The following is a 14,114-nucleotide window of genomic DNA, read 5'->3' as shown; positions in this document are numbered from 1 at the left end:
TCCCACACTGACTCTGGGCTTGGCCGTGTGACTTGCTTTGGCCCGTAGGTCAATAGCAAATGTGATGTAAGCGGAGACCTGAAAAGCTCTTGCTCACTGGGGCTTACCCACTCTTGAGGCTCTTGGGACTCTGCCACCGCTGCCATGTGAGGAAGCCTAGGCTAGACCGCTGGGTGATCAGAGACCTGTGACCGGGGGCTTCTCTTGCCCCATCTGACAGCCAGCTGACTTCCAGAAGCAGGGACGTCTAGCAGAGCAGCAGTTAATTGACATGGCTCAGCTAAGCATGCGGAAGACCAGCAAAGAAAGGCCCGGCCCAAATGCCAACCCATAGAATTGTGAGTGAAATTGATGGTTGTGGTTTTTAAGTACTTAAGTTTGGGGGTGCGTTATGCAGCAAAAGCTGTATAGAAACACAGATGAATAAGACATTGTTTTTGCCTTCAGGGTTCCATAGTCTAGTAAACCACTGATTTCTTCTGAGAGAGCCTGCTTGTGTAATTGGACTCTTAGAGCCACGGTAGATGGTAATACCAGTCACTCACATTCTTTCCCCCTGGAATACTAGTCAAAAGCATGAACTCCGACCCCCAAGTGCTGGGGTTCAAATCCCAGTTCCATTGTTTACTAGTTGTGTGACCCTGTGTAGATTGCTTCACCTTTGTGCCTCTGTTTCCTCATCTGTGAAATGGAGTGAAATAACAACACCTACCTCACAGAGTTGTCAAGAGGGTAATATATACAAAGTTCTTCTAATAGGGACTCCTACTAAGTAAGTATTTTGAAAGTATTAGCTACATATGGTGGTCCAAAATAGAATCAGAATTAAAGTTTTTTCTTTTTTTAAAAACAATACTTTTCCCTAAATGTAATAGCAATATCTGTTCTTTGTGGAAAATAGGAAAAAAATACAGGAAAAGTATAAACATGAGAAGAAATGTCATCCCTTAGATTTTGTGCTGACCTAGCAATAACACACTTTATTTTAAATCAAGCTACTGTGATCAGTTGTTGGAGAAAGATCGTTTGAGACACTTGGAAGCCCTTTATACAGACTTTACTCCGTGTACATTTCTCCAGTTGGGTTGAAGGGGATCAAGTGGTTCTTTGTTCTACAGAAACTGCGGGATAATTTGCAGGTCCCAGTGGACTAATGACCCATTAGGGCAAAGTGCAAAAGAAAACCAGCAAGGAAGGCAGTGATTAGCAACTCTGGACATGTGGAGCATTTTAGACTAAAGAGCACATTCTCATATGCTGCCTCTCTTGATGTGCAGGGTTACTCGGTAAGTTGAAACGGGCAGTTGTTATTAAACCCGCTTTTGCAGAAGCAGAAGCCACACCTTAGAACGGTTCAGCGGCTCCCTTGGGTCACATGGGTAGCGATGAGTGGGGCTGGGCTTGTGCTCAGGGCCATTGACCTGAAATCCAGTGCTCTCCTCGCTTGCCTGTAATATCTCACACGATCCAGAAACAGTGCCTGCTGCCTGGGGAAGACTTGGGGCCAACACTCCTTTCAAGGGTTTTCAGTGAAATTAGGATGACCTCATTAGGACAAGAAAGCTAAGAATCAGAACATAGTATGGTTTCTAAGACACTGAAGCCTGCAGGGCTACTGCTAACCAAACTGTGGGCAAACGAATTCAAGTTGGTGAGACTGGATGGTGTTCTCCAAATTCTGTTCCTGACAGGCTCTTAAGTCCATGTAAATGAACTGGGTATTTTGAGTGCAGGTAGGGGTAGGGGGAGTCCAGATGGGGTGAAGTGCAAATCCAAGGGCAAGAATCACAGCTAAGCACACTGTGGGTATGCTTTGTTGTGTTTCTACCAGCAACACTCCTGAGTTCGAGAGAGCCAAAGCCACACCTGTCAAAATAAGTAAACATCCAGTTTTAACCAGGACCCAACTCTTAGGCTTAATTTTGCAGTAGTACAAGGAATTATGAAGTTAAAAGGCAACACGTTTATCCAATAAGCAGCAATTAAGTTGCTTTAGGTGCCCGGTGTGGTGTTAGGCATGGGTGGTAAAAGCTTGGTTAAGGCAGCGCCTGCAGGGACTTCGGAGCCTGAGGAGAGAAAGACATTTAGAGAAAAAAGTGCACTGAAGCGTGGAGGCCTTTAACAGGAGTAGGTACAGAGTACAGCGGGCTGTGACAGAGAAAAGAGGTGTTTGGTTTGGGGGTTTGGGAGGGGATAGGAAGATCTTCACAGAGGGGTTATCTTTGAGCTAAGTTTTTGTTTCCTTTTCCGATTTTATTGAGAAATTGACATACAGACACCACTTCATAAGTTTAAAAGCATACAGTGTGGTGGTTTGATTTACATATGTTGTGAAATTTTTTTTTAATAACTTGATTGGGGTTTATCTACCATACTATAAAAGCCTCTTGTTTTAAGTGTATAATTCAATGAATGTCAGTCAGTTTACAGAGTTGTGCAGTTATCACCACAACCCAGTTTTAGAATGGCTCCATCACCCAAAAAGATCTCTAGGGCCCATTGGCAACTCAACTTTCCGAAGTTTTGCAAAATCAGTAGGTGCCCAGCTGTCAGGAAGGGGGAAGGAGGTTCAGGGAGGGGGAAGGAGTTTCAGGAAGGAAGGGCACAGAGGCACGATGGACATGGTATATTTGGGGAAATGCCAGCAGTTCAATAAGACTGGAGCCCAGGGTTTGTGGGGATGGGCTTAGGGGGGCAGTTTGGGGAGGGCAGTGGGGCAAGTTTCTGGAAGTGAGTTTGGAGTGGCATGCAGGGACCAGACCATGGAAAGCCTTGCATTTCCTGCTAAAGAACTAGGAGGCTTTCTTTATTAAATAATTTTTTTAATTTTATTTTTTACCAGAGGTATTCACATTTTTAAATTGAGATATAATCTGTATACAACATGCACTGATTTTAAGTCTACAGTTTGATGAATTTTGACAAATGTACACCTGTATAACTGCCATTCCGCTTAGCATATAGGACATTTCCATCACCTGTGACAGTTCCCTTGTACCCCTCCCCACTCAATGCCTGCCCCCCACTGCCCCAGGAAACCACTGTTCAGATTTCTAGTTTTAGCTGTTCTAGAACTTTATAAATGGAATCAGATAGTATGTACTCAGTGGTTGCTGGCTTCTTTCATAATGTTCATCCATGTTGTTGAGTGTGTTTTATTGCTGAGTAGGATTTTACAAAACTTTTAAGTGTCTGTGATTTTTTTGAAATTGCCCAAGCAGTTTATCCACAATATATTCAAGAGCTGTCTGAGGCCCTGCGTGGAACTTAACCATCTGGTGGGAGGAGGCTGGGAATATAAAAGGTATGAAACATTTACAGCACGATGTAAACATTCAAGTTGTTTTTCGTTTTGCTGCAAAAAGCTTTATTGTTTCCATTTGGTCCAAGGCTTGGGAGAGGGCTCCAGAGTAGTTAACAAGCTGCCTAGTGGCTGCAGAGCGGGGCTTCAGGCAGACACCCTGACGCCAGAGGGGTCCTCAAAACCGCTGGCCTGTGGACGCTCCTACTTGTGCTGGAGGGCGAGCCTTTCGACGAGGGACTCTCCCAGCCCCGCCTGGGGACCAGCCGGCCTGAGGAGGTTGGTCAGGTGGTTGCCATCTTCTGGATGAGTTTCACCTGCTCATCTAGGAAGCGGCTCTCCAGGAAGTCACAGAGGTGGGGGTCTGTGCGGGCACAACCCAGGGCATGCGGATCCAAAAGGGCCTGGTTCAGGTTCTTCTCCATGAGAATGGCGGCTTCCATAGCGTCCTGGGTTTTATTCCACTCCTTTTGGGACGGCTTCTGCGCGTCCTGGAAGAGGGCACGACTGGAGGGCTGGTTTTGCATCTTCAAGAGATGCTGGGGGCTCTCGAGCTTCTCCTTGGCTAATTTGTTACCAACCTGGGTTCTCAGACTTTTTTTTTTTTTTTTTTTTTTTTGCGGTACGCGGGCCTCTCACTGCTGTGGCCTCTCCCATTGCGGAGCACAGGCTCCGGACGCGCAGGCTCAGCGGCCATGGCTCACGGGCCCAGCCGCTCCGCCGCACGTGGGATCCTCCCGGACCGGGGCACGAATCCGCGTCCCCTGCATCGGCAGGCCGGACTCTCAACCACTGCGCCACCAGGGAAGACCCTCAGACTTTTTAATCAATAGAAGTTGATAAGAGGCCAGACAAGAAATTCAGGCAAGGCTTTATTGGTATTTGTGCTGCAGCACGAGGGGAGGGAAAACTGGTAACAGGCTACCCTGCTCGCTCCCCCTCCCTGAGGGGGAGCCTTAAATGGAGTGAGGGTAGGGGCGGGTCCCGGGGTTCGGCCGTAGGGGCGGCTGAGGTGATATGCCCACCAGTTGGTGGTGCCGTGTTTAGGGATCGTGCACAGTACCCTGCTTTTGCTCCCAACACCCTGCTTTCCCCCCCCACCCCGGTACGCGGGCCTCTCACTGCTGTGGCCTCTCCCGTTGCGGAGCACAGGCTCCGGACGCGCAGGCTCAGTGGCCATGGCTCACCCAACACCCTGCTTTTGCTCCCAGCTCTTCAGAAGTGGCAGTTGGGTTTTGGTCGTATTATATCTTATTGTTCATAACTTGTCCCAACTGCACACGCACGTGGTTATTTTTAGTTCCTTGTAGTTTCTTTGTATTTTGTTGCTCGAGGAGACGTTTGTCCAGGTGCCAGTATTGCAGCAAAGGATCCCAGAGCCCGGGTCCCAGCCTGTCTCAAATTCGCAGAAAAAGTGGCCCAGGCCTACCAGAACCACATCACTGCGGTGGAAATAGGAGCCCAGAGAGGCGGGTGTAGGAGGCCCGTAGATGCATGTTGACCAGGCGGTTGATGGTGGCCTCCACCTGGATGGAATCATTCTGATCAATTTGGGAGCTCATGGTTGATGGATAATAAGGAGCTGAGCTCAGAAAATGGTGTTGGCTGGTCCGGAGGCCAAGGATAGCTGAGTGATCGGGTCTGAAGGTTATGACTGGAAAACAAGGTTGGGGGGTGGTCGGGGTCTGGAGGAAGGGCTGTGTCTGGGTCTGTTCTGTCCAAACACTGTGGAAGCAAGAGACAGATCCACGGGACCGCCGAGCGCACTGCCTCAACTGTTTTTTTTTTGTTTTTTTTTTTTGCGGTACGCGGGCCTCTCACTGTTGTGGCCCCTCCCATGGCTCACGGGCCCAGCCGCTCCGCGGCATGTGGGATCTTCCCGGACCGGGGCACGAACCCGCGTCCCCTGCATCGGCAGGCGGACTCTCAACCACTGTGCCACCAGGGAAGCCCCCTCAACTTTATTTTTTAATTCTTGTGAATATTTCATTTTTCTTAAAAATAACTTTATTGAGATATGTGTTTTATGCCATAAAATTCACTAAAGTGTGCAATTCAGTAATTTGTAGTAATTTTATACAGTTGTGCTACCATCACCATGACCCAATTTTAGGACGTTTCCATTACTCCCAAAAGGTCCCTATGCCCATTTGCAGCCATCCTCCATCCACATGCCCCACCCTAGGCAACCACTTATTTACCTTCTGTCTCCATAGATTTTCCTTTTCTAGACATGTCATAAAAATGGAATTATACATTATGTGTCCTTCTGTATCTGGCTTTTTTTCACTTAGCATGATGTTTTTGAGGTTCATCCATGTTTTAGCATGGATCAGTACTTTGTTCTTTTTATTGCTGAATGGTATTCCATTGTATGGCTAGACCACATTTTATCCTTTCACCAGTTGATGGACATTTGGGTTGCTTCTGTAAGTCTTGTGTGGACAGCTGTCTTGTGTAGACATATGTCTTCATTCATTTCTCTTGGGTAGATACCTAGAAGTGGAATTGTGTGGTCTTATGGTGACTATGTTCAACATTTTAAGAAACTGTCAGACTGTTTTCCATTGTAAAATGGTGAACAATTTTACAATCCTACTGGCAATATATGAGAGTGCCAGTTGCTTCACATTCTCATCTATGCTTGTTATTGTCTTTTTTTTTTTTTTGGAGTATAATTGCTTTACAATGTTGTGTTTCTGCTGTATAGTGAAGTGAATCAGCTATATGAATACATATATCCCCTCCCTCTTGTACCTCCCTCCCACCCTCTGCTTTTAAATTATAATCATTCTAGTAGATGTGAAGTGGTATCTCATTTTGGTGGGGTTTTTTTGTGGTCTTTTTTTTTTTTTAACATCTTTATTGGAGTATAATTGCTTTACAGTGGTGTGTTAGTTTCTGCTTTATAACAAAGTGAATCAGTTATACATATACATATGTTCCCATATCTCTTCCCTCTTGCGTCTCCCTCCCTCCCACCCTCCCTATCCCACCCCTGTACGTGGTCACAAATCACCGAGCTGATCTCCCTGTGCTATGCGGCTGCTTCCCACTAGCTATCTACCTTACGTTTGGTAGTGTATATATGTCCATGCCACTCTCTCACTTCGTCCCAGCTTACCCTTCCCCCTCCCCATATCCTCAAGTCCATTCTCTAGTAGGTCTGTGTCTTTATTCCCATCTTGCACCTAGGTTCTTCATGACTTTTTTTCTTTCCGTAGATTCCATATATATGTGTTAGCATACGATATTTGTTTTTCTCTTTCTGACTTACTTTACTCTGTATGACAGACTCTAGGTCCATCCACCTCACTACAAATAACTCAATTTCGTTTCTTTTAATGGCTGAGTAATATTCCATTGTATATATGTGCCACATCTTCTTTATCCATTCGTCTGTCGATGGACACTTAGGTTGCTTCTAGATCCTGGCTATTGCAAATAGAGCTGCAGTGAACATTGTGGTCCATGTCTCTTTTTGAATTATGGTTTTCTCAGGGTATATGCCCAGTAGTGGGATTGCTGGGTCGTATGGTAGTTCTATTTATAGTCTTTTAAGGAACCTCCATACTGTTCTCCATAGTGGCTGTATTAATTTACATTCCCACCAACAGTGCAAGAGTGTTCCCTTTTCTCCACACCCTCTCCAGCATTTATTGTTTGTAGATTTTTTGATGATGGCCATTCTGACCAGTGTGAGGTGATACCTCATTGTAGTTTTGATTTGCTTTTCTCTAATGATTAGTGATGTTGAGCATTCTTTCATGTGTTTGTTGGCAATCTGTATATCTCCTTTGGAGAAATGTCTATTTAGTTCTTCTGCCCATTTTTGGATTGGGTTGTTTGTTTTTTTTTTTGATATTGAGCTGTATGAGCTGCTTGTAAATTTTGGAGATTAATCCTTTGTCAGTTGCTTCATTTTCAAATATTTTCTCCCATTCTGAGGGTTGTCTTTTGGTCTTGTTTATGGTTTCCTTTGCTGTGCAAAAGCTTTTAAGTATCATTAGGTCCCATTTGTTTATTTTTGTTTTTATTTGCATTTCTCTAGGAGGTGGGTCAAAGAGGATCTTGCTGTGATTTATGTCATAGAGTGTTCTGCCTGTGTTTTCCTCTAAGAGTTTGATAGTGCCTGGCCTTACATTTAGGTCTTTAATCCATTTTGAGTTTATTTTTGTGTATGGTGTTAGGGAGTGTTCTAATCTCATACTTTGACATGTACCTGTCCAGTTTTCCCAGCACCACTTATTGAAGAGGCTGTCTTTTCTCCACTGTATATTCTTGCCTCCTTTATCAAAGATAAGGTGACCATATGTGCGTGGGTTTATCTCTGGGCTTTATATCCTGTTCCATTGATCTGTATTTCTGTTTTTGTGCCAGTACCATACTGTCTTGATTACTGTAGCTTTGTAGTAGAGTCTGAAGTCAGCCTGATTCCTCCAGTTCCATTTTTCTTTCTCAAGATTGCTTTGGCTATTCGGGGTCTTTTGTGTTTCCATACAAATTGTAAAATTTTTTGTTCTAGTTCTGTGAAAACTGCCAGTGGTAGTTTGATAGGGATTTCATTGAATCTGTAGATTGCTTTGGGTAATATAGTCATTTTCACAGTGTTGATTCTTCCAATCCAAGAACATGGTATATCTCTCCATCGATTTGTATCATCTTTAAATTCTTTCATCAGTGTCTTATAGTTTTCTGCATACAGGTCTTTTGTCTCCTTAGGTAGGTTTATTCCTAGATATTTTATTCTTTTTGTTGCAATGGTAAATGGGAGTGTTTTCTTGATTTCACTTTCAGATTTTTCATCATTAGTGTATGAGAATGCGAGATTTCTGTGCATTAATTTTGTATCCTGCTACTTTACCAAATTCATTGATTAGCTCTAGTAGTTTTCTGGTAGCATCTTTAGGATTCTCTATGTATAGTGTCATGTCATCTGCAGTGACAGCTTTACTTCTTCTTTTCTGATTTGGATTCCTTTTGTTTCTCTTTCTTCTCTGATTGCTGTGCCTAAAACTTCTAAAACTATGTTGAATAATAGTGGTGAGAGTGGGCACCCTTGTCTTGTTCCTGATCTTAGTGGAAATGGTTTCAGTTTTTCACCACTGAGGACGATGTTGGCTGTGGGTTTGTCATATATGGCCTTTATTATGTTGAGGCAAGTTCCCTCTATGCCTACTTTCTGCAGGGTTTTTATCATAAGTGGGTGTTGAATTTTGTCGAAAGCTTTCTCTGCATCGATTGAGATGATTATATGGTTTTGCTCCTTCAGTTTGTTAATATGGTGTATCCCATTGATTGACTTGCATATCCTGAAGAATCCTTGCATAACTGGATCAACCCCACTTGATCATGGTACATGATCCGTTTAATGTGCTGTTGGATTCTGTTTGCTAGTATTTTCTTTTATGTTTTTTGGCGGAACGTGGACCTCTCACTGTTGTGGCCTCTCCCGTTGCGGAGCACAGGCTCCGGACGTGCAGGCTTAGTGGCCATGGCTCACGGGTCTAGCCGCTCCACAGCATGTGGGATCTTCCCGGACCGGGGCACGAACCCATGTCCCTTGCACTGGCAGGTGGACTCTCAACCACTGCGCCACCAGGGAAGCCACTGTTTGCTAGTATTTTGTTGAGGATTTTTGCATCTATGTTCATCAGTGATATTGGCCTGTAGTTTTCTTTGTGACATCTTTGTCTGGTTTTGGTATCAGGGTGATGGTGGCCTTGTAGAATGAGTTTGGGAGTGTTCCTCCCTCTGCTATATTTTGGAAGAGTTTGAGCAGGATAGGTGTTAGCTCTTCTCTAAATGTTTGATAGAATTCGCCTGTAAAGCCATCTGGTCCTGGGCTTTTGTTTATTGGAAGATTTTTAATCACTATTTCAATTTCAGTGCTTGTGATTGGTCTGTTCATGTTTTCTGTTTCTTCCTGGTTCAGTCTTGGAAGGTTATACCTTTCTAAGAATTTGTCCATTTCTTCCAGGTTGTCCATTTTATTGGCGTATAGCTGCTTGTAGTAATCTCTCATAATCCTTTGTATTTCTGCAGTGTCAGTTGTTACTTCTCCTTTTTCATTTGTAACTCTATTGATTTGAGTCTTGCCCCGTTTTATCTTGATGAGTCTGGCTAATGGTTTATCAATTTTGTTTATCTTCTCAAAGAACTAGCTTTTAGTTTTATTGATCTTTGCTATTGTTTCCTTCAGTTCTTTTTCATTTATTTCTGATCTGATCTTTATGATTTCTTTCCTTCTGCTAACTTTGGGGGTTTTTTTGTTCTTCTTTCTCTAATTGCTTTAGGTGTAAGGTTTGGTTGTTTATCTGAGATGTTTCTTGTTTCTTAAGGTAGGCTTGTATTGCTGTAAACTTACCTCTTAGAACTGCTTTTGCTACATCCCATATGTTTTGCGTTGTTGTGTTTTCATTGTCATTTGTTTCTAGGTATTATTTGATTTCTTCAGTGATCTCTTGGTTATTATTTAGCCTCCATGGGGTTGTATTTTAGAGATTTTTTCCTGTAATTGATATCTAGTCTCATAGCATCGTGGTCGGAAATGATACTTGATACGATTTCAGTTTTCTTAAATTTACCAAGGCTTGATTTGTGGCCCAAGATATGATCTATCCTGGTGAATTTTCGGTGAGCAGTTGAGAAAAATGTGTATTCTGTTGTTTTTGGATGGAATGTCCTATAAATATCAATTAAGTCCATCTTGTTTAATGTATCATTTAAAGCTTGTGTTTCCTTATTTATTTTCATTTTGGATGATCTGTCCATTGGTGAAAGTGGGGTGTTAAAGTCCTCTACTACGATTGTGTTACTGTTGATTTCCCCTTTTATGGCTGTTAGTATTTGCCTTATGTATTGAGGTGCTCCTATGTTGGGTACATAAACATTTACAGTTGTTACATCTTCTTCTTGGATTGATCCCTTGATCATTATGTAGTGTCCTTCTTTGTCTCTTGTAATAGTCTTTGTTTTAAAGTCTATTTTGTCTCATATGAGAATTGCTACTCCAGCTTTCTTTTGATTTCCATTTGCATGGAATATCTTTTTCCATCCCCTCACTTTCAGTCTGTATGCGTCCCTAGGTCTGAAGGTGGGTCTCTTATAGACAGCATATACACGGGTCTTGTTTTTGTATCCATTTAGCCAGTCTTTGTCTTTTGGTTGGAGCATTTAATCTGTTTACATTTAAGGTAATTATCAATATGTATGTTCCTATTTCCATTTTCTTAATTGTTTTGGGTTTGTTATTGTAGGTCTTTTCCTTCTCTTGTGTTTCCTGCCTAGAGAAGTTCCTTTAGCATTTGTTGTAAAGCTGGTTTGGTGGTGCTGAATTCTCTTAGGTTTTGCTTGTCTGTAAAGGTTTTAATTTCTCCATTAAATCTGAATGAGATCCTTCCTGGGTAGAGTAATCTTGGTTGTAGGTTTTTCTCCTTCATCACTTTAAATATGTCCTGCCACTCCGTTCTGGCTTGCAGAGTTTCTGCTGAAAGATCAGCTCCTAACCTTATGGGGATTCCCTTGTGTGTTAATTGCTGTTTTTCCCTTGCTGCTTTTAATATTTTTTCTTTGAATTTAATTTTTGATAATTTGATTAATATGTGACATGTTTCTCCTTGGGTTTATCCTGTATGGGACTCTCTGTGCTTCTGGGACTTAATTAACTATTTCCTTTCCCATATTAGGGAAGTTTTCAACTATAATCTCTTCAGATATTTTCTCAGTCCCTTTTTCTCTTCTTCATCTGGGACCCCTATAATTCGAATGTTGGTGTGTTTAATGTTGTCCCAGAGGTCTCTGAGACTGTCCTCAGTTCTTTTCATTCTTTTTTCTTTATTCTGCTCTGCAGTAGTTATTTCCACTATTTTATTTTCCAGGTCACTTATCCGTTCTTCTGCGTCAGTTATTCTGCTATTGATCCCTTCTAGAGAATTTTTAATTTCATTTATTGTGTTGTTCATCATTGTTTGTTTGCTCTTTAGTTCTTCTAGGCCCTTGTTAAACGTTTCTTGTATTTTGTCTATTTTCAAGGTTTTGGATCATCTTTACTATCATTCTGAACTCTTTTTCAGGTAGACTGCCTATTTCCTCTTTATTTGTTAGGTCTGGTGGGTTTTTATCTTGCTCCTTCATCTGCTGTGTGTTTCTCTGTCTTCTCATTTTGCTTAACTTACTGTGTTTGGGGTCTCCTTTTTGCAGGCTGCAGGTTCATAGTTCCCGTTGTTTTTGGTGTCTGTCCCCAGTAGCTAAGATTGGTTCAGTGGGTTGTGTAGGCTTCCTGGTGGAGGGGACTAGTGCCTGTGTTCTGGTGGATGAGATTGGATCTTGTCTTTCTGGTGGGCAGGTCCACGTCTGGTGGTGTGTTTTGGGGTGTCTGTGGCCTTATTATGATTTTAGGCAGTCTCTCTTCTAATGAATGAGGATGTGTTTCTGTCTTGCTAGTTGTTTGGCATAGGGTGTCCAGCACTGTTGCTTGCTGGTCGTTGAGTGAAGCTGGGTCTTGGCATTGAGATGGAGATCTTTGGGAGATTTTTGCCATTTGATATTACGTGGAGCTAGGAGGTCTCTTGTGGACCAGTGTCCTGAACTTGGCTCTCCCACCTCAGAGGCACAGCCCTGACGCCTGACTGGAGCACCAAGATCCTTCCATCCACACGGCTCAGAGTAAAAGGGAGAAAAAATAGAAAGAAAGAAGATAATAAAATAAGGTAAAATAAAATTTTTGAAATAAAAAATAATTATTAAAAAATTTTTAAAAATAAAAAAAAGCAGACGGACAGAACCCTAGGACAGATGGTAAAAGCAAAGCTCTACAGACAAAATCACACACAGAAGCATACGTGTACACACTCACAAAAAGAGAAAAAGGGAAAAAATATATATATCTTTGCTCCCGAAGTCTACGTCCTCAATTTGGGATGATTCGTTGTCTATTCAGGTATTCCACAGATGCAGGGTACATCAAGTTGATTGTGGAGATTTAATCCGATGCTCCTGAGGCTGCTGGGAGAGATTTCCCTTTCTCTTTTTTGTTCGCACAGTTCCCAGGGTTCAGCTTTGGATTTGGACCCGCCTCTGCGTGTAGGTCACCTGAGGGCGTCTGTTCTTCGCTCAGACAGGACGGGGTTAAAGGAGCAGCTGATTCGGGGGCTCTGGATCACTCAAGCTGGGGGGGAGGGAGGGGTACGGATGCGGGGCGAGCCTGTGGTGGCAGAGGCCGGCATGATGTGGCACCAGCCTGAGGCATGCTGTGCGTTCTCCCTGGTAAGTTGTCCCTGGATCCCGGGACCCTGGCAGTGGCGGGCTGCACAGGCTCCCCGGAAGGCGGGTGTGGATAGTGACCTGTGCTTGCACACAGGCTTCTTGGTGGCGGAGCAGCAGCCTTAGCGTCTCATGCCCGTCTCTGGGTTCCGTGCTCTTAGCTGCGGCTCGGGCCCGTCTCTGGAGCTCTTTTAAGCAGCGCTCTTAATCCCCTCTCCTCGCGCACCAGGAAGCAAAGAGGGAAGAAAAAGTCTCTTGCCTCTTCGACAGTTCCAGGCTTTTCCCTGGACTCCCTCCCGGCTAGCCGTGTTGCACTAGCCCCCTTCAGGTTGTGTTCACGCCGCCAACCCCAGTCCTCTCCCCAGGATCCAACCGAAGCTGGAGCCTCAGCTCTCAGCCCCGCCCGACCCGGCGGGTGAGCAGACAAGCCTCTCGGGCTGGTGAGTGCCGGTCGGCACCGATCCTCTGTGCGGGAATCTCTCCGCTTTGCCCTCCGCACCCCTGTGGCTGCGCTCTTCTCCGTGGCTCCGAAGCTTCCCCCTCCGCCACCCGCAGTCTCCGCCCGCGAAGGGGCTCCTAATGTGTGGAAACCTTTCCTCCTTCACAGCTCCCTCCCACTGGTGCAGGTCCCGTCCCTATTCTTTTGTCTCTGTTTATTCTTTTTCCTTTTGCCTTACCCAGGTACGTGGGGGGTTTCTTGCCTTTTGGGAGGTCTGCAGTCTTCTGCCAGCCTTCAGTAGGTGTTTTGTAGGAGCAGTTCCACGTGTAGATTTATTTCTGATGTATCTGTGGGGAGGAAGGTGATCTCTGCGTCTTACTCTTCTGCCATCTTGAAGCTCCTCCCCTCTCATTTTGGTTTTGATTTGTATTTTCCTAATGACTATTGAGTATCATTGGTCTGCTTATTAGCCATTGGTGTATCTCCTTTGGTGAAATGTCATTCAAAAATTTTTTTAATAACTTTTAAAAACATCTTTATTGGAGTATAAATGCTTTACAGTGTTGTGTTATTTTCTGCTGTACAACAAAGTGAATCAGTTATATGTATACACATATCCGCATATCCCCTCCCTCTTGAACGTCCCTGCCACACTCTCTATCCCGCCCCTCTAGGTCATCACAGAGCATTGAGCTGATCTCCCTGTGCTATGCAGCAGCTTCCCACTAGCCATGCATTTTACATTTGGTAGTGTATATATGTGAGTGCTACTCTCTCACTTCGTCCCAGCTTCCCCTTCCCCCACTGCGTCCTCAAGTCCATTCTCTACATCTGTGTCTTTATTTCTGCCCTGCCATTAGGTTCATCAGTTCCGTTTTTTTAGATTCCATATATATACGTTAGCATATGGTATTTGTTTTTCTCTTTCTGACTTACTTCACTCTCTATGACAGACTCTAGGTCCATTCATCTCATTACAAATAACTTAGTTTCGTTCCTTTTTATGGCTGAGAAATATTCCATTGTATATATGTGCCACATCTTCTTTATCCATTCATCTGTTGATGGACACTTAGGTTGCTTCCGTGTCCTGGCTATTGTAAATAGTGC

The 14,114-nt window shown here is 43.8% G+C and overlaps 1 protein-coding gene across 1 annotated transcript; it reads right to left on the bottom strand.

The window, feature by feature from the left end:
• Nucleotides 1-3,585: 3,585 nt before the first annotated feature.
• On the bottom strand, nt 3,586-4,841 carry LOC114906256 (ferritin light chain-like). Its single transcript, XM_029240936.1, has 2 exons — nt 4,706-4,841; nt 3,586-3,872 (listed from the first exon to the last, which is right to left on the bottom strand). Exons 1-2 carry the CDS (start codon nt 4,839-4,841, stop codon nt 3,586-3,588), a joined length of 423 nt encoding a protein of 140 aa, XP_029096769.1.
• Nucleotides 4,842-14,114: the final 9,273 nt, after the last annotated feature.

Source organism: Monodon monoceros, unplaced genomic scaffold (genome assembly GCF_005190385.1).
Source record: "Monodon monoceros isolate NGI ecotype Baffin Bay Population unplaced genomic scaffold, NGI_Narwhal_1 Super_Scaffold_22, whole genome shotgun sequence".
Classification (NCBI taxonomy): Eukaryota; Metazoa; Chordata; class Mammalia; order Artiodactyla; family Monodontidae; genus Monodon; species Monodon monoceros.
Note: the sequence above shows the minus strand (reverse complement) of the source record. Positions and strands in the feature narration are given on the sequence as shown.

Bases quoted from the DNA above. Each gene is read 5' to 3' on its own strand.
- LOC114906256 (XM_029240936.1), bottom strand. From the start codon at position 4,841: ATGATTCCATCCAGGTGGAGGCCACCATCAACCGCCTGGTCAACATGC. The intron at 3,873-4,705 runs AATTTGAGACAG...AGGTTGGTAACA, and splicing joins CCTGGGCCACTTTTTCTGCG to AATTAGCCAAGGAGAAGCTC.